The 22,686-nt window shown below is 52.3% G+C and overlaps 2 protein-coding genes across 3 annotated transcripts in view; both read left to right on the top strand.

Moving 5' to 3' along the window:
- The window catches only part of LOC125748513 (eukaryotic translation initiation factor 3 subunit E-A-like), a 37,166-nt gene that overhangs the window by 2,791 nt on the left and 11,689 nt on the right, over window positions 1-22,686 (top strand). The window contains 8 exon segments of the mRNA XM_049024753.1: window positions 2,158-2,275; window positions 2,913-3,030; window positions 9,082-9,124; window positions 9,688-9,792; window positions 16,093-16,218; window positions 16,625-16,749; window positions 19,794-19,920; window positions 20,918-21,019. Coding sequence (XP_048880710.1) covers window positions 2,158-2,275; window positions 2,913-3,030; window positions 9,082-9,124; window positions 9,688-9,792; window positions 16,093-16,218; window positions 16,625-16,749; window positions 19,794-19,920; window positions 20,918-21,019 — 864 coding nt within the window.
- Window positions 9,811-16,086, top strand: LOC125748512 (uncharacterized). 2 transcript variants are annotated; one of them, XM_049024752.1, is made up of 2 exons: window positions 9,811-12,333; window positions 12,472-16,086. In XM_049024752.1, exons 1-2 carry the CDS (start codon window positions 11,687-11,689, stop codon window positions 13,229-13,231), a joined length of 1,407 nt encoding a protein of 468 aa, XP_048880709.1. In that variant the 5' UTR covers window positions 9,811-11,686; the 3' UTR covers window positions 13,232-16,086. The 2 variants fall into 2 exon arrangements, with proteins under 2 accessions (XP_048880709.1, XP_048880708.1); XM_049024751.1 differs by having other exon boundaries at window positions 12,403-16,086.

Raw genomic sequence — 22,686 nt, 5'->3', positions numbered from 1 at the left:
GTCGAGAACAGCTGTACATCTATGTTCATGTGTTCTCCTGGAGTGAAACTTTCAGCACAGTTCTTGGTGAAGGCTGGCAGAGAACGTGGTCATGAGTCTGATGGAGTCATTTCTGGATGACGGGAGAAATGTCACAATGGACAATTTCTTCACCTCACTGTCACTGTCACACAGACTGCTTCACTTTACTGGGCATGGTGAATAACGTTTGCCGTGAACTTCCTCCATTGGCAAAGGACACTGCACAGGGAGAGGAATTCTCCACGTCAGTGTTTAGAATGGCGCGCATGTATTCAGTACGAGCAGCAACAAGCAAGTGGCCAGTAGCTGTGTTTTACAACATGCTGGACTTGGTGGCGGTGAATGCCTACGTTCTGTACAAAGCATCTACAGGGTGGAAAGGAAAAAGAAGATTGTTTCCGATTCTTCTAGCCAAGGAACTCCATTGCCAAATACAGGGATGATGGTCACTGGGTTTTCAAACGCTGCAAACACAGACTTTGAAAGATAGACAGACTGTGTGGGACAGTAACCACTGAGACAAAAGGCAGAAAGATGACGAAGAGATGAACCTGGAACTGAGGCACGGATACATCAATTTTTACATGAACAGCCAAACATGCAAAGCTGGAGAGATCACACAAAAACAAAATTCACTTTTGGTGTTATAATTCAGTGATGGCCAATGAAAATGAAATGACATTTTATTCTGTATGTGTATGAGCATGTCAAAAACCATGGACCATGACTTCACTCAGCTTATGACATTTATATACAAACATGCATTGGAGACTGAAGTGTTAGCATGTTTTCATTTTATTCATTTCATTCTATTAGCAACTTTTCATTCTATTTTCACTCAATTTGTTTTATAAATAACACAGACTTGTGTTTCCATATATTTTGTGAATGTGCGTCTTTCATATTTGCAGGTCAGTCAGCGTGTGGGATATTTGGTATAGATATGGCAGACTTTTGTGAAGGTTTCCATGTCACACACAGAGGTTTAGCCTGCCTTGGATTTGAGCTACTCTGAGTAAAAAATGCAAATGCGCCAGGCCTCACAGGTAATGGGTGTGTTTGCACAACAAAAGCAGGAGGAGGATGGGGCTGAAGACCTGCGAAAATCACAGCAGGGGTGACAAACACCTTGGGACTCTCAGCAGAGAATAAAAACTCGGTAAATCTAGTGTTAAAAGGCACCTACTAGGCTGCGGCCCTTATTCCCCTCACCGGCGCTGCCTCCTTCCATGTCGATAGGCGGCATGTTCGTTTAAAAGCGATTAAAAACATTTAAATCGTAACTATGATTTGACACACAGCAGTAACATGACAGCTTTTGATATATGTTTGCACGATTTGCACGTTTATTTAATTGAACGGCTTTGTCAGATTGGAATCTGTAGCTTGTCGCTGAAACGATTACTGTGTTAGTCAACTGTACCTTATGAAATAGTAAAGCATGAACGAAAACTTAAGTGTAGTATTGATTTTAATCTGTTAACTAGCTCTGTATCAATGCTGAGGGTATCTTTTATTTTAAGCCGCGATTTGATACCGGCGTGTGGATGTGCGTAAATGGTCACTGTTAAACTGTAGAAGTGTCTGGGAAAAGGTGGCAAAGAAAAGTGTCAGGCGGACCGCCGAGAAATGTTGGCGAAAGCTTCTCGAGTTCACCCTTTACCCCATGCATCTAAAATGCCAGTCTCTAATTTAAACTGATCTTGACAGTTAGCTATTTAATTCTCGGTTCTTTTCGCATGATTTATTTATACACCCTGCAGTTACGGCAGAATTTGAATAAGAAACTGGAGAAAGTCTCACTTTCCGTCTGCTGTTTTCTTGTTAAGATTTTCAGAATTTCATAAATGTACCTGTTTCTTCTAGATATTGCAGCACTTATACAAGTGGTAAGGTTTATTACCTGATGGTAGGTTTAGTTTATGGATGGTAAAGAGTGAGATGTTTAAAACACAAAGAGTAACCCTCTGCTGGGTCATGACCCAACGCCTTTTTCATTCCTTAGTTGTAATCTAGACGAATTTACCACAGCGCTTTAATTTCATGGTTTTAAATTTCCAAGTAGTGAGCAATCTCATGCCCTGTTTTCTATGCAAGTGGATTTACAACTGGGCAAGCTTTTCTTTTTCTTTTCAGATATACAATGAGAAAGAGCTCCTTCATGGTAAACTGGACCTCCTTAGTGACACCAACATGGTGGACTTTGCCATGGATGTGTACAAAAACCTGTATCTTGACAAGGAGATTCCAAACTGTGAGTCTGCTTTTTGAACGTGTTATATTACAATTTGTACTGTATACAAGTCTCCCAGATGGAACCGGGCATTCATCCCCAAAAAGCACGACACCCATAGCTTGCTTTTGGCCCAAATCTCTTTGCACAGTGTCCTAAGTCACCCAGATGTCATGTTAACATACTGTTCACTTAAGCTTATCTTATGTTTGACTGTAGAAATGATTTGGATTTAATTTACAGCTTGGATTCTGTGTTTTGCCTTGTCCCAGAATAGCAGCATTGGATGGCAGCAAGAACTTTTCAGTGTCTTGATGAAATTTTTAAGAATATTGATATTTTTAAAAATGCTGTCTGAGCGCAGGGTGTTAAAAAGACGCATGTATATGTGGAATATACTGTGATATTAACGTCTCATGGTAAGTTTGCAATGTCCTGCAGTTAGTTCTCAGAAATCAGCATTTTCATTTCAGGTTGTTGACATGCACTTCACACTAAATTTCCAATATAAAACTAAATAGTAAAAATCTGATGCAGGGGATTAATGATTTCCTGAGCCCTTCAAATTGGTGATTGAGCAAAGGTCCTGGAAAACGTCTGTAAGCGCCGGGTGGGGGGGTATGGTCATTGTGACATGGTTCTGTTTCTCTGCATGTAGCCCTGCGAGAGAAGAGGACTGCAGTTGTGGCTCAGCTGAAGCAGCTTCAGGCAGAGACTGAGCCCATTGTTAAGATGTTTGAGGATCCGGAGACCACCAGGCAGATGCAGTCCACTCGGTATGTGGCGATGCCAACACCTCCACCCCCGTCTTCTGTTCAGTGTAGTGGGGCTGAGCTTGGACTTTTTTTTTCTTTTCATCTACAAGATGCGAATGTTCAGATCCCATGATTTACATTTGCATAAGGTTCAGGTGAAATGTCTCGCTCAAAAGTACACCGGCAGTTTTCCCTCATACGGCTCTTGCTTTTTGAATTTGTCTTCATTTACTCTCAGCCTTTAGTTGGTTTATACTGCAACCAGAATTTTTATAAATGTGATTTTGTTTTTGTCAAGAACTTTTGTTGAATTTAGTCTTTGATAATTGTCCATTGAGTTGTTAATTCTCTGGGGTCTTTGTTCACTGAGAAATTCTTCCCATTTTCCTATGCCCTTCCCTTGTTTAACTGAAGGTTTTCAGTCAAAGTGTCCCTAGAAACAAAGCAATTTTCATTGTAGCTCCTAGCCAGCTTGCAATTGCAGTAATTCGTACTGTTTTCTGAAGGATGTATCTATTATTGTGTTGTTTTGCAAGGTTTAATTTTCTGGTGCTTAATCTCCCAGACAATGCTGGGCTTTTTGTGGTTTATAGAAACACTCAAACTTAAAAACCACGATGAAAGCAAACAAGCATTTGACAGCATGATTCATTATCTGGTAATGCTGCCATCATACTTTAAATCCCTGTTTTTCTTAGACTGCCCTTTCAGTTTCAGACATTCACTCCCGCATTCTTCAGTAGATGCCACTTAACCTTTTAGTTGTGACGTCTTGGTGACCGTTTTGCAGATTGATTGACGGGTGGGTGAGACTATTGGAACATGAACCGGATGTGGTCCCGGAGGGGTGTCCGATCGACATGGTAGCCGTGAGACTCCTAAGAGTGATGGCACTGGCAGGAATGTCACCCGAGTCTCTCATCACCCAGCTGGTGACAGTTTGATGGAGGTGATAACCTCCCTACTAGGGTGCTGAAAGCCTGCGGTGGCCAGAATCCGGCCACTTTCAGAAACCTTTTAATTACCACCTGACATAAACCTGCGATCCTGAATGCCTCTCATGACTTTGAGTGAATAATTACTTGTGGAATGCAGCCGAGGCTAGCTGTGTTGATGGAGGATTCTCGTGCGGCAGTCAGGACAGAGGATATAATCATGTCTGTCCCTCTGATGTAGTTTATGTGCTGTGGAGGAAAATGCCAGATGGATATTGAGTGTTGAAGCTCCTCTCATTAACATTCAGGCTTAAAATAAATGCTCGCCTATCCGGAGGTTCTTCTGTCAAGATTTAAATGTAAATGAATGAATGGAAATTGGGCTGTAGTTCTGGGCGTGCCCTGTAGTGGTGGATTGTCACCGTAACCGAGCTGCTGCGGCGCTGAGTGTCTTTGGCCGCAGCTCCCCCATTACTGCTTGGTGAATCTCCTCATATGAGGCATTTTTCGGAACATTTTAGTAATACCCCCTGAGCACGTTATTTGTATATCATGTGCTCTCTGACAAAGAGTTGAACTGGAAGCTCGTTCTGTTTTAACTGCGGCACTCAGGTTGCACGTCTGGTTTTCGTTACCGGTGTTTTTGATGTTTGAATGTCTCAAAATACAGAGAGTTTGGCTACTGGGGATTTTTGTTGCACGTGGTGCGGGGGGGGGGGGGTGGGTTTGGAGAGGATAGAGGGTGGTTTGGATTTTTAAACCCCGCCCCCCAGTCAGAAGGTGGCACGGTGGTATCGAAATGCATTGTCAGAGAATATGTGGGACGTTCCCTTCCCTGTGCCCTGTGAAGGTCTTGTAACAGTACATGAGATAATGACCCTCCCCCCAAATATCATATGTTCGTGCACCCTGTTGTCTATGTTCTATATTGCTGTTTCTAGTTAGATGGCTGGAGATAGACTAACCCCCAGACCCATTCCCCAATGTCAGCATCTCTCCGTAGGGAGGCAGTGTGATGACACAGATATGCAGTACAGCTTTATCATAAGCATGCCTCTGTGAAACTAGTTTGCTCATCTCCCGGCTGTTGGACGGTATTTTTGAGGTGGGCTGGTTTACTGGTCATGGCCAGGACCCCCACCCCCCACCCCATTTGCTGTCCTTATATAGGCATACGATTTGGGGGCAGGGGATCAATGAAATCACAGCCTTCTGCCCGTGTTCAGGAAAAGGGGCCTGTGGCCGAGGATAGCGTGGCTGGCTGGAGAGCGGAGTGGATGTGGAGAGAGGCCCGTGGCTGAGGATAGTGTGACCGACTGGAGAGCGGAGTGGATGTGGAGAGAGGCCCGTGGCTGAGGATAGTGTGACCCACTGGAGAGCGGAGTGGATGTGGAGAGAGGCCCATGGCTGAGGATAGTGCGGGCGGCCAGAGAGCGCAGTGGATGTGGAGAGAGGCCTGTGGCTGAGGATAGTGCGGCCGGCTGGCAAGCGGAGTGGATGTGGAGAGAGGCTCGTAGCTGAGGATAGTGTGACCGACTGGAGAGCGGAGTGGATGTGGAGAGAGGCCCGTGGCTGAGGATAGTGCGGCCGGCTGGCAAGCGGAGTGGATGTGGAGAGAGGCCCGTGGCCGAGGATAGTGTGACCGACTGGAGAGCGGAGTGGATGTGGAGAGAGGCCCCTGGCCGAGGATAGTGTGACCGACTGGAGAGTGCAGTGGATGTGGAGAGGCCCGTGGCTGAGGATAGTGTGACCGACTTGAGAGCGGAGTGGATGTGGAGAGAGGCCCGTGGCTGAGGATAGTGTGACCGACTTGAGAGAGGCCCGTGGCTGAGGATAGTGTGACCGACTTGAGAGCGGAGTGGATGTGGAGAGAGGCTCGTGGCTGAGGATAGTGCGGCCGGCTGGCAAGCGGAGTGGATGTGGAGAGAGGCCCGTGGCTGAGGATAGTGTGACCGACTTGAGAGCGGAGTGGATGTGGAGAGAGGCCCGTGGCTGAGGATAGTGCGGGCGGCCAGAGAGCGCAGTGGATGTGGAGAGAGGCCTGTGGCTGAGGATAGTGTGACCGACTGGAGAGCGGAGTGGATGTGGAGAGAGGCCCGTGGCTGAGGATAGTGCGGGCGGCCAGAGAGCGCAGTGGATGTGGAGAGAGGCTCGTGGCTGAGGATAGTGCGGCTGGCCGGAGAGCGGAGTGGATGTGGAGAGAGGCCCATGGCTGAGGATAGTGTGACCGACTGGAGAGCGCAGTGGATGTGGAGAGAGGCTCGTGGCTGAGGATAGTGTGACCCACTGGAGAGTGGATTGGATGTGGAGAGAGGCTCGTGGCTGAGGATAGTGTGACCGACTGGAGAGCGGAGTGGATGTGGAGAGAGGCCCGTGGCTGAGGATAGTGTGACCGACTGGAGAGCGGAGTGGATGTGGAGAGAGGCTCGTGGCTGAGGATAGTGCGGCTGGCCGGAGAGCGGAGTGGATGTGGAGAGAGGCTCGTGGCTGAGGATAGTGGCTCGTGGCTGAGGATAGTGTGACCCACTGGAGAGCGGAGTGGATGTGGAGAGAGGCCTGTGGCCGAGGATAGTGTGACCCACTGGAGAGCAGAGTGGATGTGGAGAGAGGCCTGTGGCCGAGGATAGTGTGACCGACTGGAGAGCGGAGTGGATGTGGAGAGAGGCCCATGGCCTAGGATAGTGTGACCCACTGGAGAGCGGAGTGGATGTGGAGGGAGGCCCGTGGCCGAGGATAGTGCGACCGACTGGAGAGCGGAGTGGATGTGGAGAGAGGCCCGTGGCTGAGGATAGTGTGACCCACTGGAGAGCGGAGTGGATGTGGAGAGAGGCCCGTGGCCGAGGATAGTGCGGGCGGCCAGAGAGTGGAGTGGATGTGGAGAGAGGCCCGTGGCTGAGGATAGTGTGACCCACTGGAGAGCGGAGTTGATGTGGAGAGAGGCCCGTGGCTGAGGATAGTGTGACCGACTGGAGAGCGGAGTGGATGCGGAGAGAGGCCCGTGGCCGAGGATAGTGTGACCCACTGGAGAGCGGAGTTGATGTGGAGAGAGGCCCGTGGCTGAGGATAGTGTGACCGACTGGAGAGCGGAGTGGATGTGGAGAGAGGCCCGTGGCTGAGGATAGTGTGACCGACTGGAGAGCGGAGTGGATGTGGAGAGAGGCCCGTGGCTGAGGATAGTGCGGGCGGCCAGAGAGTGGAGTGGATGTGGAGAGAGGCCCGTGGCTGAGGATAGTGTGACCCACTGGAGAGCGGAGTGGATGTGGAGAGAGGCCCGTGGCTGAGGATAGTGTGACCGACTGGAGAGCGGAGTGGATGTGGAGAGAGGCCCGTGGCTGAGGATAGTGCGGGCGGCCAGAGAGTGGAGTGGATGTGGAGAGAGGCCCGTGGCTGAGGATAGTGTGACCCACTGGAGAGCGCAGTGGATGTGGAGAGAGGCCCGTGGCTGAGGATAGTGCGGGCGGCCAGAGAGTGGAGTGGATGTGGAGGGAGGCCCGTGGCTGAGGATAGTGTGACCCACTGGAGAGCGGAGTGGATGTGGAGAGAGGCTCGTGGCTGAGGATAGTGTGACCGACTGGAGAGCGGAGTGGATGTGGAGAGAGGCCCGTGGCTGAGGATAGTGTGACCGACTGGAGAGCGGAGTGGATGTGGAGAGAGGCTCGTGGCTGAGGATAGTGCGGCTGGCCGGAGAGCGGAGTGGATGTGGAGAGAGGCCTGTGGCTGAGGATAGTGTGACCGACTGGAGAGCGCAGTGGATGTGGAGAGAGGCTCGAGGCTGAGGATAGTGTGACCCACTGGAGAGCGGAGTGGATGTGGAGAGAGGCTCGTGGCTGAGGATAGTGGCCCGTGGCTGAGGATAGTGTGACCCACTGGAGAGCGGAGTGGATGTGGAGAGAGGCTCGTGGCTGAGGATAGTGGCCCGTGGCTGAGGATAGTATGACCCACTGGAGAGCGGAGTGGATGTGGAGAGAGGCCTGTGGCCGAGGATAGTGTGACCGACTGGAGAGCGGAGTGGATGTGGAGAGAGGCCCGTGGCTGAGGATAGTGTGACCCACTGGAGAGCGGAGTGGATGTGGAGAGAGGCCCGTGGCCGAGGATAGTGCGGGCGGCCAGAGAGTGGAGTGGATGTGGAGAGAGGCCCGTGGCTGAGGATAGTGTGACCCACTGGAGAGCGGAGTTGATGTGGAGAGAGGCCCGTGGCTGAGGATAGTGTGACCCACTGGAGAGCGGAGTGGATGTGGAGAGAGGCCCGTGGCTGACGATAGTGCGACCGACTGGAGAGTAGAGTGGATGTGGAGGGAGGCCCGTGGCTGAGGATAGTGCGACCGACTGGAGAGCAGAGTGGATGTGGAGGGAGGCCCGTGGCTGAGGATAGTGCGACCGACTGGAGAGCAGAGTGGATGTGGAGAGAGGCCCGTGGCCGAGGATAGTGCGACCGACTGGAGAGTGGAGTGGATGTGGAGAGAGGCCCGTGGCCGAGGATAGTGTGACCGACTGGAGAGCGGAGTGGATGTGGAGAGAGGCCCGTGGCCGAGGATAGTGCGACCGACTGGAGAGCGGAGTGGATGTGGAGAGAGGCCCGTGGCTGAGGATAGTGTGACCGACTGGAGAGTGGATGTGGAGAGAGGCCCGTGGCTGAGGATAGTGCGGGCGGCCAGAGAGTGGAGTGGATGTGGAGAGAGGCCCGTGGCCGAGGATAGTGTGACCGACTCGAGAGCGGAGTGGATGTGGAGAGAGGCCCGTGGCCGAGGATAGTGCGGGCGGCCAGAGAGTGGAGTGGATGTGGAGAGAGGCCCGTGGCCGAGGATAGTGTGACCGACTGGAGAAGCGGAGTGGATGTGGAGAGAGGCCCGTGGCCGAGGATAGTGCGACCGACTGGAGAGCGGAGTGGATGTGGAGAGAGGCCCGTGGCCTAGGAAAGCGCGACTGGCAAGGATGGGGCCTTTTTGCCAGGAATTTGAGGCTGCTCTCAGGCTGGGACTTCCTTGTGCAGTTGAGCGAGATGCTTTACCTGATCTCTTTAACTGGGTACATAAATGGGTGAAGCATTAAGAGTAGGCTAATCCGGTCAGATAAATGGAGTTGTCTTAATGTCCAGCCTCCCTCGCCGTCCTGACCCTTTTACTGCCTTGTTTTGCAGGGATGGGCGGATGCTCTTCGACTACTTGGCTGAGAAGCACGGTGTAAGCTTTTGGACACACTGTGGGTCATGCACACAGTCGACTCTTCCTCTGACATTTCTGTGAACCGAGCCTTTGGGGCTGGGGGGGGGGGGGGGGCTGAATGACTTCCCAAGCCTCATTCTGGGGTATATGCAGGCACTTGCATTCCAGGGCGAGCTGCGGAGTGCGAGTGAATCCCTCAGGCCCCCACCAGCCCAGCCACAGGACTGCGAGGAGTCCTATAGTCTCTGGAAGCCCCCCCCCCCACACACAGAGACCGCTGACCTGCCTTGTGTCCTCAGGGTACACTCGCCACCAAGCCTCTGATCTCGCTTGCCCACTTGGGGGCAGGGGGCAACCAAATCAAAAGGGCTGTCTGCCTGCTTGCATTAAGTTGTCGTCATGTCACAAAGGCTATCACATGGCTGAAGCCGCCTTGCGCAGAACATTCTGGAAAGATTGGGTCTTTGCATTTTGTGGGCCCTCAGTGCAGCCTTGTTCAGGAAGCATTCTCAGTGCCTTTTTCATTAGGCAACAGGCGATCCCTGCCCCATTAAACCCTCCTCCTTTCTGTTCACTTTCAGTTCCGGCAGGAGTACTTGGACACCCTGTACCGCTACGCCAAGTTTCAGTACGAGTGCGGGAACTACTCGGGGGCCGCGGAGTACCTCTACTTCTTCCGCGTCCTGGTAGGTGTAGTCCCCCCCCCCCATTGCCGAATGGTCGCCCTGGCATCTCGCTCGCACAGACAGGTGTTGAAGGAAGGCTAATCAGATTGTCACCCCAGGAAATGTCTTCAGAGGTCTACATTTGCGCAGCACGCATGCGCCTGTGTGCCGACATCTGTTAATAATGATAAAATGATAAAACGGATGATCTTGTTTCCGGCTGGCGTGCTGTCTGTAAGAAAGGTGAGCCCTCCCCGTCCTCACGCTGAGGAAAGCCCCTCCCAGGCTCGCGTTTACGAGCAGATTCTGTCAGGCGAACTGCCTCCCAGAACAGGCATAAATATCCCTTTATGACGTGGCTCCTCGCTGCCAGACCTTACCGAACACCGTATATCACCAGGCACAAGGAGACACTTGGCACGTGAAAGATACAGACTCTCAGGAATAAATCTAACGAAATGCCCCTCGCAACGGTGTCAGAGGCCTTTTCTGCTTTTATCGTGAAAAATGAAAGTCCTGCTTGTTTTCCTCCTGACGGTGTGCTGTTTGCTCTCTGGCCTGTGGGCCGGGGTGCTGCCTGACGGCTAATTGCATCTGAAGAGCGTGCGTCATGCCTCGTTTAATTCCTCGCACGTTCCTTTGAGTAACGAAACTGCAGCCCCTGGGGCCCTTGGGTCTGCCTTTTACCGGAATGTGCTTTTTTGTTTGTTCCTGGGAGTTGGGGCTGTCGGGGTGACTCTGCAGATGACATGTCGGTTATGGTTTGGTAGCCGAAGGGTCACGTGACATGAGTCCGTACATTTTAAAAAAAAAAAAAAAAAAAAAAAAAAAAACAGAAAACAGTCCTGGTCTGGACTTCAGCAGTTAGGACCATAAACACTCAAAGCTTCATTTTGTCTTTGTCACTTGGCAGAGCTGACGTTTCTGTTTGCATTTATTCATTCATCTGACTCTTATCCAGAGCAGCTTACGCTAGAGAGAATGGTGACGGTTCCTCTGCTGTTCTTGAGATTTGAACCTGTCACCTTTGTGTTGACTGCTTCGGTATGTTTTCAGGGCCCATCCTTACTCGGAAGAGGGCCGATGGCAGACCGGCCTTAGAGGGGTATCCGCTTTTACATGTGTGCTCTTGCTGCTCCCTCCGTATACAAAGGGCTCATCGCTGGGCCCCCAGGAGTGAGCGAAACACAAACTCCTTGGGGTGTCAGGGCTAAGGGCCTGGCGACGGGCGGTCCATGAGAATTGACCGCGGTGGGGTGGGGGGAGGGTTCTGGAGACAGCAGGTGGCGCAGCAGCTTACGAATATGACATTTGGGTCCATGATCTGGCGGGTACCCGAAAGACCGTGCTGTCGTATCTTGTAGCCATTTAAAGGGTGTTTAATATTTGTCCAGTCATCTGTTTTACCTGAGGGTGTAGTGGGGGTTAGGGTTACTAGCTGAAATGACCTTTTTTCTTTTCATAGCCACACAAAACGTCCAAGGTCAGAATTCAAGACAACTGTTGATTTGAGCAAATTCAGGTTAAAGTAACGAGGTGTGTGTGTGTGTATGTGCTAGGCGTATTTTAAAAGCTAGTTTTCACAAGCTTACTTCTTGGAACTTCAACTTCCAAATATAATGGGTAGTACTTTTTTCTTTTATTTTATCCACCCCTGTGGTGTGGCTTTGAAAGAAGACAGCTTCTTTACAAATGGCCCGGAATCAAATCACTGACGTGTCTGTAGTGACGATTCCCCGAGAAACCCTGGCATGGCCATTTCCCTCGGTGTTCCTGAGTTGGACACTCCTGAGTTTTGGACACTCGGTTTGCTCTGTGGCGGGGCTGTCTGCAGGTGGCCTGGTGGCTAAAGCACTGCAACGGGGCCGGATCCGAAAGCAGTGCGGTGTGGTGGTTTTTGCTCTGTGGGGCGTAAATGAGAACAGCTGCAGCTGCAGACGGGCTGGTTGGGGTGCAGCAAGCGGAGCTGCGTGACGTGATGCTTTGTATGCGCAGTGCTGCTGCAGACGGGCTGGTTCGGGCGCAGCGAGTGGAGCTGCGTGATGTGATGCTCTGTATGCGCAGTGCTGCTGCAGACGAGCTGGTTCGGGCGCAGCGAGTGGAGCTGTGTGACGCGATGCCCTCTATGCGCAGTGCTGCTGCAGACGGGCTGGTTGGGGCGCAGCGAGCGGAGCTGCGTGACGTGATGCTATGTATGCGCAGTGCTGCTGCAGACGGGCTGGTTCGGGCGCAGCAAGTGGAGCTGCGTGACGTGATGCTCTGTATGCGCAGTGCTGCTGCAGACGGGCTGGTTGGGGTGCAGCAAGCGGAGCTGCGTGACGTGATGCTCTGTATGCGCAGTGCTGCTGCAGACGGGCTGGTTGGGGTGCAGCAAGCGGAGCTGCGTGACGTGATGCTCTGTATGCGCAGTGCTGCTGCAGACGAGCTGGTTCGGGCGCAGCGAGTGGAGCTGTGTGACGCGATGCCCTCTATGCGCAGTGCTGCTGCAGACGGGCTGGTTGGGGCGCAGCGAGTGGAGCTGCGTGACGTGATGCTCTGTATGCGCAGTGCTGCTGCAGACGGGTTGGTTGGGGCGCAGCGAGCGGAGCTGCGTGACGTGATGCTCTGTATGCGCAGTACTGCTACAGACAGGCTGGTTGGGGCGCAGCGAGCGGAGCTGCGTGACGTGATGCTCTGTATGTGCAGTACTGCTACAGACAGGCTGGTTGGGGCGCAGCGAGCGGAGCTGCGTGACGTGATGCTCTGTATGTGCAGTACTGCTGAAGACGGGCTGGTTGGGGCACAGCGAGCGGAGCTGCGTGACGTGATGCTCTGTATGCGCAGTGCTGCTGCAGACGGGCTGGTTGGGCTGCAGCAAGCGGAGCTGCGTGACGTGATGCTATTTATGCGCAGTGCTGCTGCAGACGGGCTGGTTCGGGCGCAGCGAGTGGAGCTGCGTGACGTGATGCTCTGTATGCGCAGTGCTGCTGCAGACGAGCTGGTTCGGGCGCAGCGAGTGGAGCTGTGTGACGCGATGCCCTCTATGCGCAGTGCTGCTGCAGACGGGCTGGTTGGGGCGCAGCGAGTGGAGCTGCGTGACGTGATGCTCTGTATGCGCAGTGCTGCTGCAGACGGGCTGGTTGGGGCGCAGCGAGCGGAGCTGCGTGACGTGATGCTCTGTATGCGCAGTACTGCTACAGACAGGCTGGTTGGGGCGCAGCGAGCGGAGCTGCGTGACGTGATGCTCTGTATGTGCAGTACTGCTACAGACGGGCTGGTTGGGGCGCAGCGAGCGGAGCTGCGTGACGTGATGCTCTGTATGTGCAGTACTGCTACAGACGGGCTGGTTCGGGCGCAGCGAGTGGAGCTGTGTGACGCGATGCCCTCTATGCGCAGTGCTGCTGCAGATGGGCTGGTTGGGGCCCCCAATGGTTTCCTTTGTATCAGCTCTGCGACTCCTTTGTCCTCGGGTGCTTGCTGACCTGCAGATCTCAGGCCACCCGGACAGCCCCAAGCTGTCTGAGGCTGCACGGAAAATAAGTCTCATTGGTGTGAATCCCATGCAGGATTTATTTGCCCGTGTTGGACCCCCCCCCCCCCCCCCCCCCATTTTCACAAACCACCGCCCTGTAATGGGGTCCATGACACTCAGTACCCAATAGAGTCCTTCAGGATGAAGTGGGCCCTGCAAATCCACGGCCACAGGTCCAGTTACTCGGCTATGTGAAAAGAGCAAGTTGTTCGTTTCGCTGGCTAGTGCAGGGATTGGATGTTGGGAATGAAGATCGAGTGCCCTGTCGGATTTCCAGCACAGTAAATTTATTGTTGCTGGTCAGTCAGCGAATGTGCCTCTCGCGGACAAATGGAAACTCAAGGTAACCTCTGGAAAAGCCAGGTATTAAAACTATTCTAGCATGGCCGCCGTGGAAAGCGGGGCCAGCGGTAATGACATGGAGTTTCTCCAGAAAAAAAAGCAGAATAACAAAACAAACACTTTTTAGAAATAAAATGGTGACCTTTTTATTGGCATGAGAGTGCATTTTCCCTGTGTTGATCGCTCTTAGATGTTCCATATTTCTGAAGCTTGTTTGTACACGGTCAGATGGCCGCCCCGATCAAAAGGCCCCACTGTTCGGCTCGTCAGTCAGTCCGCCCCAGAGCTGTCAGCTGGCCTATTCCGTGATGGGCTGACAACAAACCCCAATTTTAAAATATGGAAACCGGATTGCAGCTAATAGTCGGAACGTCCAGCTTCGACGATTTATGCACCGTTTATGTAACTAACTTGGAAAGTAACGAGGCTGGTAATTTAGGAGTGTGAGAGGTGGGGGTGGTGGGGGGGGGCATGTAAGGGGATATGAAGGGATGTAAGGATCATGCTTGGTTTCCTTTCTCAGGACGTCTTTTTATAGTGCTGGGCCAGAGACACCTTAAATTCCCTAAAAACCCCCCCGGATCGTATTTCCTCGGGCCACTAAGACTGTAAAGTCGGCTTAAGGCTGGATCACGGAAAAGGTGCTGTGGGAACAGTGGGGTGTGAAGCCTCCTGCTTTTCTTACACCCCTCCTCCAGCTCTGCGGAAAAAGACCCGACAAACGTTAACAGATATTATTTGAATATGGATGATTCTAACGCAGCAGGTGGCAAGGACCTTTAGACTCGAGGTCTGAGGGCTTTGTAATGATAGGTGATTTATCCAGAGAGAAGGTCGTGGCATTAATGTCTGTAATGTAAGTGGACCTTCTGCTCTAGGTCGGCATCATCCGTTTTCTTCTAAAGTGTTGTGGTATCTATAGCGACAGCCCGCAGAGTAAGTGTGGGGGCGAGAGCCTGGGGGCCTCTCGTGTCGTGCCGTAAATCTGCTCCCGAACCAGCAGGTTTCAAAGCGAGTTTGAAGAGCTTCCTGGATCTGGGGAGCTTAGAAACAAGCCCGAGGGACTGGGAAGCTTGGGTCTGACAGTGTCGTATGAGGGGGCCGTGAGATGTGAGATACAAGCTCATCTGTCTCTTTGGGGCAGGGGCGCACATTTCTCGTCGGGGCAGCCAAGCCTTTGTGCAGTAAAGTAAGGTCATTCGTTAAGATTTGGATTGACCCATCTACGCTGAACTCGTGGGTTTTCCGGTCACTCTTGTTCCCAGGGGCTTATCAGGGATTCCCTGAGCTGGGGCTTTCCCGAACGCTTCTGTCCCTCGCACCGTCCTCTGTGATGCATGGCCGTCGTTCTCTAGCTCAGGTGTGTTTTGGGTTTGGTTGTAATGCAGATGATCCCTGTGGTGTTCAAGTCGCTCTCACCCGACACACCGGCGTTAATCACATGCCTGCCGCTGGCTGTGAGGACCCTCGTTGATCAAAGAGGGTGACACATGTGTTTGCAACTAAAAACAGCAACGCACTTCATTAACCCCCCCCCCCAGGAAGACAGGGGCCCGTCTTTGAGGGAGCACGTCGCTGGGGTCAGCACGGGGACAGAAGAATCCTGAGGCTTCTCCATGACCACAGCTGCCTCATGCCAAGTACCGACCATGTGGTCATGGCTCTCAAACACCCCCCCCCCTCCACAGAGAAGGCCTTGCAGCCTGGTTCCCAAGTCCTGAACCAAAAGTTCCACACACCTTCTGAGTGCCGTTGAGCCCTATGCCAGGCCTGGGAGCACAGAATAATAGCACCAGACATACTCAAACTAACGGTGGTTTTCTGTGTAAAGGATTCACCGCGTGACCGAGCAGACTGGCCAGATCAAGGCACGGAGCTGCTTAAATTTTACAGGAGTTGTTCCGGAAGTGGTTCCTGTTGCAGCCGGCATCTCGGGAATATGGACAAGGCGATCCGCAGTGCACCAGGGGCCGCTCGGCCGGGTGCAGGAAATGAGGGTTAGGGAGACCAGGCAGTCTTTCAGGATGCACTTTCGGCCCTCCGCCAGCTCATGGGGTCAAGTAGTTTAATTAGTTTTCCCCATCTAAATAAACGCTGGAGTATTGGGCCTAGAGTGGGTCGGTGAGGCAGAGTGCCTGCCTTTCCTCTCAGCTCTGCTGGGGGGGGCACATTCGGAGCAGGCATCGATACCATTCGATCTCTGAAGCTTCGCAGAGTAAAATAGGAAATCTATCGCGCAGGCCGGCACTTGCAAAGTCTAGTGCAGAGTCCTGTGCAAAGATGCAGTGCCGGGGCCGGGGTTTGGCTGATCGGCGGCTCTTTGTCTGCCCCTAACGCCTCCGAAGGCACGCTGTTTACACGCACGGCGCCGAGCGCCCCCGTTTGTGAACCGGAGCCTGCGAGCTGCGGCTCGCCAGTGCGTCGCTGCGCCTGGGGACCGAGCTCTGCGGTGTCCCGCCTTGTTTCAGGTTCCCGCGGCCGACAGGAACGCCCTCAGTTCGCTGTGGGGGAAGCTGGCCTCCGAGATCCTGATGCAGAACTGGGAGGCAGCCATGGAAGACCTGGGCCGGCTGAGGGAGACTGTCGATAACAATGTGAGCGCTGTGGCCTGTCACCCGACCCTGCAGGCCGGCTTCCTTACATAGGCCCTCTATCGACTGCCTTTCTGTCAAGCTTATGGTTTCTCCTTCTGCCCCATGCACACACACACACTCTCTCTTTCTCTCTCTCTCTCTCTCTCTCTCTCTCACACACACTTAGATTCTTGAGCTGTCATATATCAGGTTAAAATTGTAATTGGAGCAGGCCTTAGGGGTTGGAGTGTTTATTTTTACCTAGGTGGGGGGGAGCATGCTTGCTGTCTTGTTTTCATTATTTATAGGTCACGTGAATGTATTTGGGATACTTCGTACATCTGTATCGTTACTGTTCTTGTAGTAGTTCAGCATTTCCAGTGGTGATCTGTGCAGTTGGACCTGAGATGTGTGCATTCCCTCCCAGTCGGTGAGCTCCCCTCTCCAGTCGCTCCAGCAGAGAACCTGGCTCATCCACTGGTCTCTCTTTGTGTTCTTCAACCACCCCAAAGGCCGGGACAACATCATTGAGCTCTTCCTGTACCAGCCACAGTAAGTATGGCCCAAATCCAAGGAGGGGTGTCGCTGTCAACAGGGCTGGGCTGGACTGCGGCTCACTGGGTCTTCTGTTGAGGCCATAGTTCTCTGAGGTGGTGAATGCACTGACAGCGTCAGAGAGCCCAAAGCCGCCGCTCGTACCTCACCCCGTTCCCCCTTCCCATTCACTTGTGCTCCACCTCTGCTTCTCATTTATGACTGATCAGCCCGCAGTCCATTGGCGTGCCTGTGAAAAGCCACCTTTTTGCCCCTGGTGATCAAATTCACTGGCCTTCAGCCTTCTGAAAGGATTTCTAATGAGATTTTAAAGGGTCTCAGATCCGGAAGCGTGTTTCGGAGCTGTTAGGAGCCTTTGGTGTGTAAGAGGAGCCCCACACGTGCCCCCCCCCCCCCCAGGTACGGAAATGTAATTGAGATTGAAATGAAGTCTTAGAAGGTAACCATCATCCTCTGCGTAGGGGCTGCAGCTCCCAAGGGGCCTTGTGTTAATCTTCCTTCTCTCCCAGTTCTTCTGTTAATTACAGCATTGGCATTTTTTTTTGTTCTTGTACATAATGAAATGGTTCAGAACTTCTCCTTATGCGTCTTGAGCATAGTGGGTGGTTTGGAGAAATGGATCACAAGCTTACAGAGAGTCTCTGACTCTGCTGGTTTAGGCCAGCATGTGCTAATGAGCGTCCATCTGACAGCGCTGCTCCAGTGTTTGGTGTGAAGCGTAGTAATTCCGACCACAAAGGGGCTGTGTGTGCAGAGCTTATCTCAGCGGAACTCAAGAGTTCACCCTCAGACTGGATGTTTCTGCTCTTGTGATGTGGAGCACTTCCCTGTGAAGTTTTATTCGGTCACAAAGAGAAACGGAATTAATGCTGAAGTTGTACGCTAACTACTTGCACAAGGATATAGGAAGTGAGTCCAGCATGCCTGGGATTTCTGAGATCACCGTCACGCTGTAAAATGACTTCCGGAATACTCCATGCATCTGGAGACTCTGCCTACTTCAGTGACCATCTGCGGGCCCCAGGCTGGCCATGACCACTTGAACATCACCCTGACATGCCGGCGGCATCTCACCATCCACATTGCTGGCTGCGTTCCTTGCTTCCTTTCTGGAAGCTGCTGTTTACAGCTGGTGCCCCGAAATAAGGAAACCACTATGTATCAATGGGGCCTGTGACACATTCTTCTGGTGCTCGGAGCCCCGCCCCCATGCCAATCTCCCGAGGAGCCCCGCCTACATCTCCGTGTCTATTCAATCAAAGCTGGGCGTTTCTCCTGCCTGTGGCTTCCATAGGACCCTGTACTTCTGTCTCATTGAAGGCATCGTCTGACTTGGTCAACAATGAATTTGCTGCTTATTGTGGCCTGTTGGACGACTTTGTTCAATCAGCTCCAGGGCGTGTAAATGCGGCGCCTTGTTTGTCTGCGGAAGGTGAGGTTCTGAGGGAGCCGCTTGTGACCCTGTTGGGTGTGTAACACACTGTCTCGTTTAGTGTGGAGTAGTAGGTTTATTTTTAGATTGTTTTGGGAGGCGGGGGCATTAAGAGTGAGCCTTCATCCTGTGGTGTGTTTGTTGTGGTTTCCCAAACAACGTTCTTTTGCGGGGGGGCTTCCAATGTCAATGGGGGGGGGGGGGGGGAGGGGGGCGTAGCTTCCGCAGAGTGGTGGAACACATGACTGCCTCATGTGGGACTAAAGCATCCCACAAATCCCGTCTCCCTTTATTGGGGGAAGGGGACAGGTACAAAATTGGCATAGTGGTGCCCACTGGCCTCCACCCCTTCGATGGTGCGCTGGGGGGGGGGGGGGGGGGGTAGAGGAATGCTGCTTTTCTCGATTCACTTTGCTTGGCCTGACATTTACTGTGAGAGACTCCTCCACCATTAAGGACAAACATGGTAATGACAGAGTGCCGCTGAGGGACGGGCGGTCCGAACGGAGAGCTTTAGAGGCTGAAGATTGGGTGTCGGCGGTAGGCTTTAAGTCCAAGGGCAGCTCGGCAGAATATTGTCACCAGATGACCTATGATGTAGGTGCAAATGGGAAAGATAATACTTCAGTAATGCTATCCACGCGCTTGCAGATTGGATGCCGAGTTCTGTTTGTTTTACCACCCCCACCCCCCATGCATCGCGATGAAACTGAAAACTGGAACTGTGCCCCCCCCACCACCACCACCACCACTCCGGCCTTTTTCCAAATGTTTGAGGGAGAGATAGCGAGAAAGGGATCAAGAGGGGGAGGGAGATGGAGAGAGTGAGTCCGCCTTCATCACTACCTCCTCAGAAGTTCAATTTAGCTGCCCGTGGGACGACTTTATTGTAGCCTGGGGTTTGAAAATGAGTGTGTTTGTACTCGGGGGACAAGGGAGGGTTTGATCCTTCTGAATCACAGATAGGTGGCCATGACTCACTCTCTGGGGGGGGGTCAGTTAATTGGGAGCGCGTCGTGGAGCATTGCGGGGGCCGCCCGGGGGCAGGGAGGAATGTCACCACTTCTGTTTTTAGCCTTGGTGCGGAGACCCCGCGAGGCCTCCTGATCAGACACTTCCGGCTCAGAAAATGGGCCCCAGCACTAGCGGCCTCCCCACGCGTGACTTCTCCTGTCCTGAGGTCACTGGGGGGGGATGGCGGATGTGAGGGGCGTTACGTGCCCATTATCGCCTCCGCATGGTGGTTCCGGGGATTCCCTTGTGCTCTTTTTAAGGTAAACGGTGGCAGTCGGAATATCGGAAAGCCTCCCGTTCTGCAGTAGGCGCTGGAAATCGCCTGTTCATCTGTGGATGGAAAAACAAGTGGGCAGGTCCCTCGTTCAGAGCTATGATCCATCGGTACGTTCCAGAAAACCCCCCACCAATTTGCTAAAGAAGGCTTGTCCCAAAAAACATTTGAGGTCCTCGGTAATCTCATTCTGGTTCTGATGAAGTTCTGATGGACTCGGTCTTCTTGAGGAGTCTCACATGGATTAGAGGTCCAGTGGTAAGTGATGAAGCCATGAGCTGTTGACCCACCTCTGTACCTGTTATGTTCCCCTACTGTCAGGTACCTCAACGCCATCCAGACCATGTGTCCACACATACTGCGCTACCTGACCACGGCGGTCATCACCAACAAGGACGTGCGCAAACGCAGACAGGTCCTGAAGGATCTGGTCAAGGTCATCCAGCAGGTACTGATGACTGTCATGTTTGCCCTTTACAGTTGGCGGGAGTCGCAATAGTTGCTCATTCCGGAATATTCCAGGAGCACTCTGGGTGGTTAGCTAGAGAGATGGAGACGTCTTACTTTAGGATCTGAGCTTTTGTTCTGCAATTATAATAATAATTGATACTTTAACATTGTCTTTTTTTACGCCTCTTTCAGCTTGCTCTTTGTAGAGTAAGCTGTCTGCGAAGGGCAGCCACCTGTTGGGGCACCCAGGGAGCTGGGGGTAAAGGGCCTTACTCAAGGACCCACAGATGTGCTGAGGCTGGGTTTGAACCGGCGACCTTCTGATTATAGGCACACAGGCCTACAGGATTATAGGCCTTTAATTCCCATATATTCCCTTTAATTAGCCCACTGAGTCGCATGCTGCCCCTATCCTTGTACCCATCGTGCATAGATACCTATACACAGGTGAGAGCAAGTTTTTTTGGGGTTTGGGCCCAGGGTCAGCTGCCGTGCAGCACCCCCGGAGCAGGTGAGGTTAAGGCCCAGCAATAATAAGGTTAGTCTGCCGGCCATGGGATTGGAAGCCATGACCTTTGAGAGGCAGGCATGGATGCTGTGACTGAGCTGCATAGGGCTCCTCTTCTGATGGATGCCCGTGGTCTGTCGATATCTCGCCCTGAGACCGGTCCTCTCGCCCCCACAGCCTGACCCTGAGACCGGTCCTCTCGCCCCCACAGCCTGATTTGCGCTTGCTGCCCTGCTCTTGATGGGCTAGCCTGGCACCCTCCCCTAGAGGTAGCACGCCCTCCTCGGGTTTCTTGTTTATCAGTATTTATTCCGAGCGCTTGCCCTCATGCGGCACCATTTGGATTCGTACCCTTTAAAATGACCTCTTATTGACCACCGAGCAGAAGAAAACGCTGCTATAGTTTCAGGGAACTGTAACTCTAACTGCCCTGTTTTTTTACATTTTTTTTTTCTTCTTGCGTTCTGTGTCTCTTACCTTCATCCAGGAGTCCTACACGTACAAGGATCCGATCACGGAGTTTGTGGAGTGCCTCTATGTCAACTTTGACTTCGACAGCGCGCAGAGGAAGCTGAGGGAATGTGAGTCGGTATGTCTCGTTTTCTTGTTGTTCGTTCTCTTCCACGTAGGGCTGTGAAATTCTGGAATTTTCCCTTTAATGCCCATATATTCCCATTAATTCCCATGGAAAGTTTCCAGTTTAGAATATTTCCAAAATTCCCCAGCTTAACTTCCTATGGAATGGCAAGTTTCTGGAAATTTTCCATCCCTTTTCGACCCCCCCCCCCCCCCCCCTCCATGTAAGGCAGTCACTGCACGTACCCCAGTGGCCCTGTGCACCAGATTTATTCGCAATGATTAAAAACCTGTAACTGTTTACCTTGGGACAGTTTTTTTTTTTTTTTTTTTTTTTTTTTTTTTTGGTGCATGGATAACCAAATTTTTATAAAAATCGGTAAATGCAACCAAAAACCTAAAAATTCCAAAAGCCTTATAATTTCATTGGTTACTTATGGGTAAGGTTGTCATAGTTGTGATTAGAGCTATGCCCATAGAAATGAACAGAGTCCCCGTAAAGATATGAATATGTGGATTGTGTGTGTATGTGTATGAGAGTGGGTGCCTGCCTGCTTGCCTGCCCGCCCGCACGTGCATGTTGGCTGAGCCTGGGTCACCAGCTCGAAGGGAGTAAACACCATGAGTCATCACGGGGGCCTTGGGGGGCACCGTGCACTGCAGCAGCACCCCCCCGGCCTGTGGAATGGTAATTGACGGGAGAGCGTCCTCTTTGTCACCTCCTGAGTCATCGTCCGTCCGAGGGACACTTCCCCGTCACAGATCAGATGACAGCAAGGCTTTCAGGCCTAGTTAAAGATCGAGTCGTCTGCGGTCACGGCTGCTCGTGCTGATAGGGCAGGACCCTGGGGCTCTGCCACGGGGTGGGGGGGGGTGGTACTCTGTTCATGCCACTGTATGGCCTGCATGATGGAGTGGGACCATGAAAGCGACGTAATGTGTTTGAGAGCACAGAACTGCGGGTAGTTTACTGTGCCCTGTGATTCCCCCCCCCTCACCCCCACCATTTCCTGTTTGGGAGTATGATGGGTAATGAGTGCCTTCCAGCTTACTGTTAGGGACTTGCTAGATAATCAGTGCCTGGGTAATGAGTGCTTTCTGGCCTCCTTTCTGTGGCATGATGGGTAATGAGTGCCTCCTGCCTTCTTTTTTGGTGCATGATGGGTAATGAGTGGCTTTTGCCTTCCTTTTTGGGGCATGGTGGGTAATGAATCCTTTCCAGCTTCCTGTTTGAGGCATGGCGGGTAATGAGTGCCTCCTGGGTTCCTGTTTGAGACATGGTGGGTAAAACAGCCCCCCTCTCCCTCTGGCTTCCTATTTGGGGCATGATGGTTAAGAGGTTCAGACAGGGAGGGAAATTATTCCAACCGATGCCAAGGAAGGAGCTGCTGTAACCGCTGTTATTTTATGACATTCGCGCTGTGGCATGCGCTCACAGCTGCGCCATTTGGACTTTGCACTTGCGTCTGTTTCTGCTTCATTTAATTTTTAAGAAGAAAAATAACTTTGAGGCTTTCTGTTGGTATTGGCTCATAATTAAACTCAGGCCTCGAATCTGTCAGACCTCTCAAAGCTGTTTCACCTTACGTTTAGTGAAAGAAGGATGTGTTTATTTCAGTGCATTTTTTGCACAAGCGCTGGATTTGTTTTGAACGAAGCGAAATCTATATGCTTGCAGGT

This window comes from Brienomyrus brachyistius, chromosome 9, assembly GCF_023856365.1.
Source record: "Brienomyrus brachyistius isolate T26 chromosome 9, BBRACH_0.4, whole genome shotgun sequence".
NCBI classification, from domain to species: domain Eukaryota; kingdom Metazoa; phylum Chordata; class Actinopteri; order Osteoglossiformes; family Mormyridae; genus Brienomyrus; species Brienomyrus brachyistius.
Note: the sequence above shows the minus strand (reverse complement) of the source record. Positions and strands in the feature narration are given on the sequence as shown.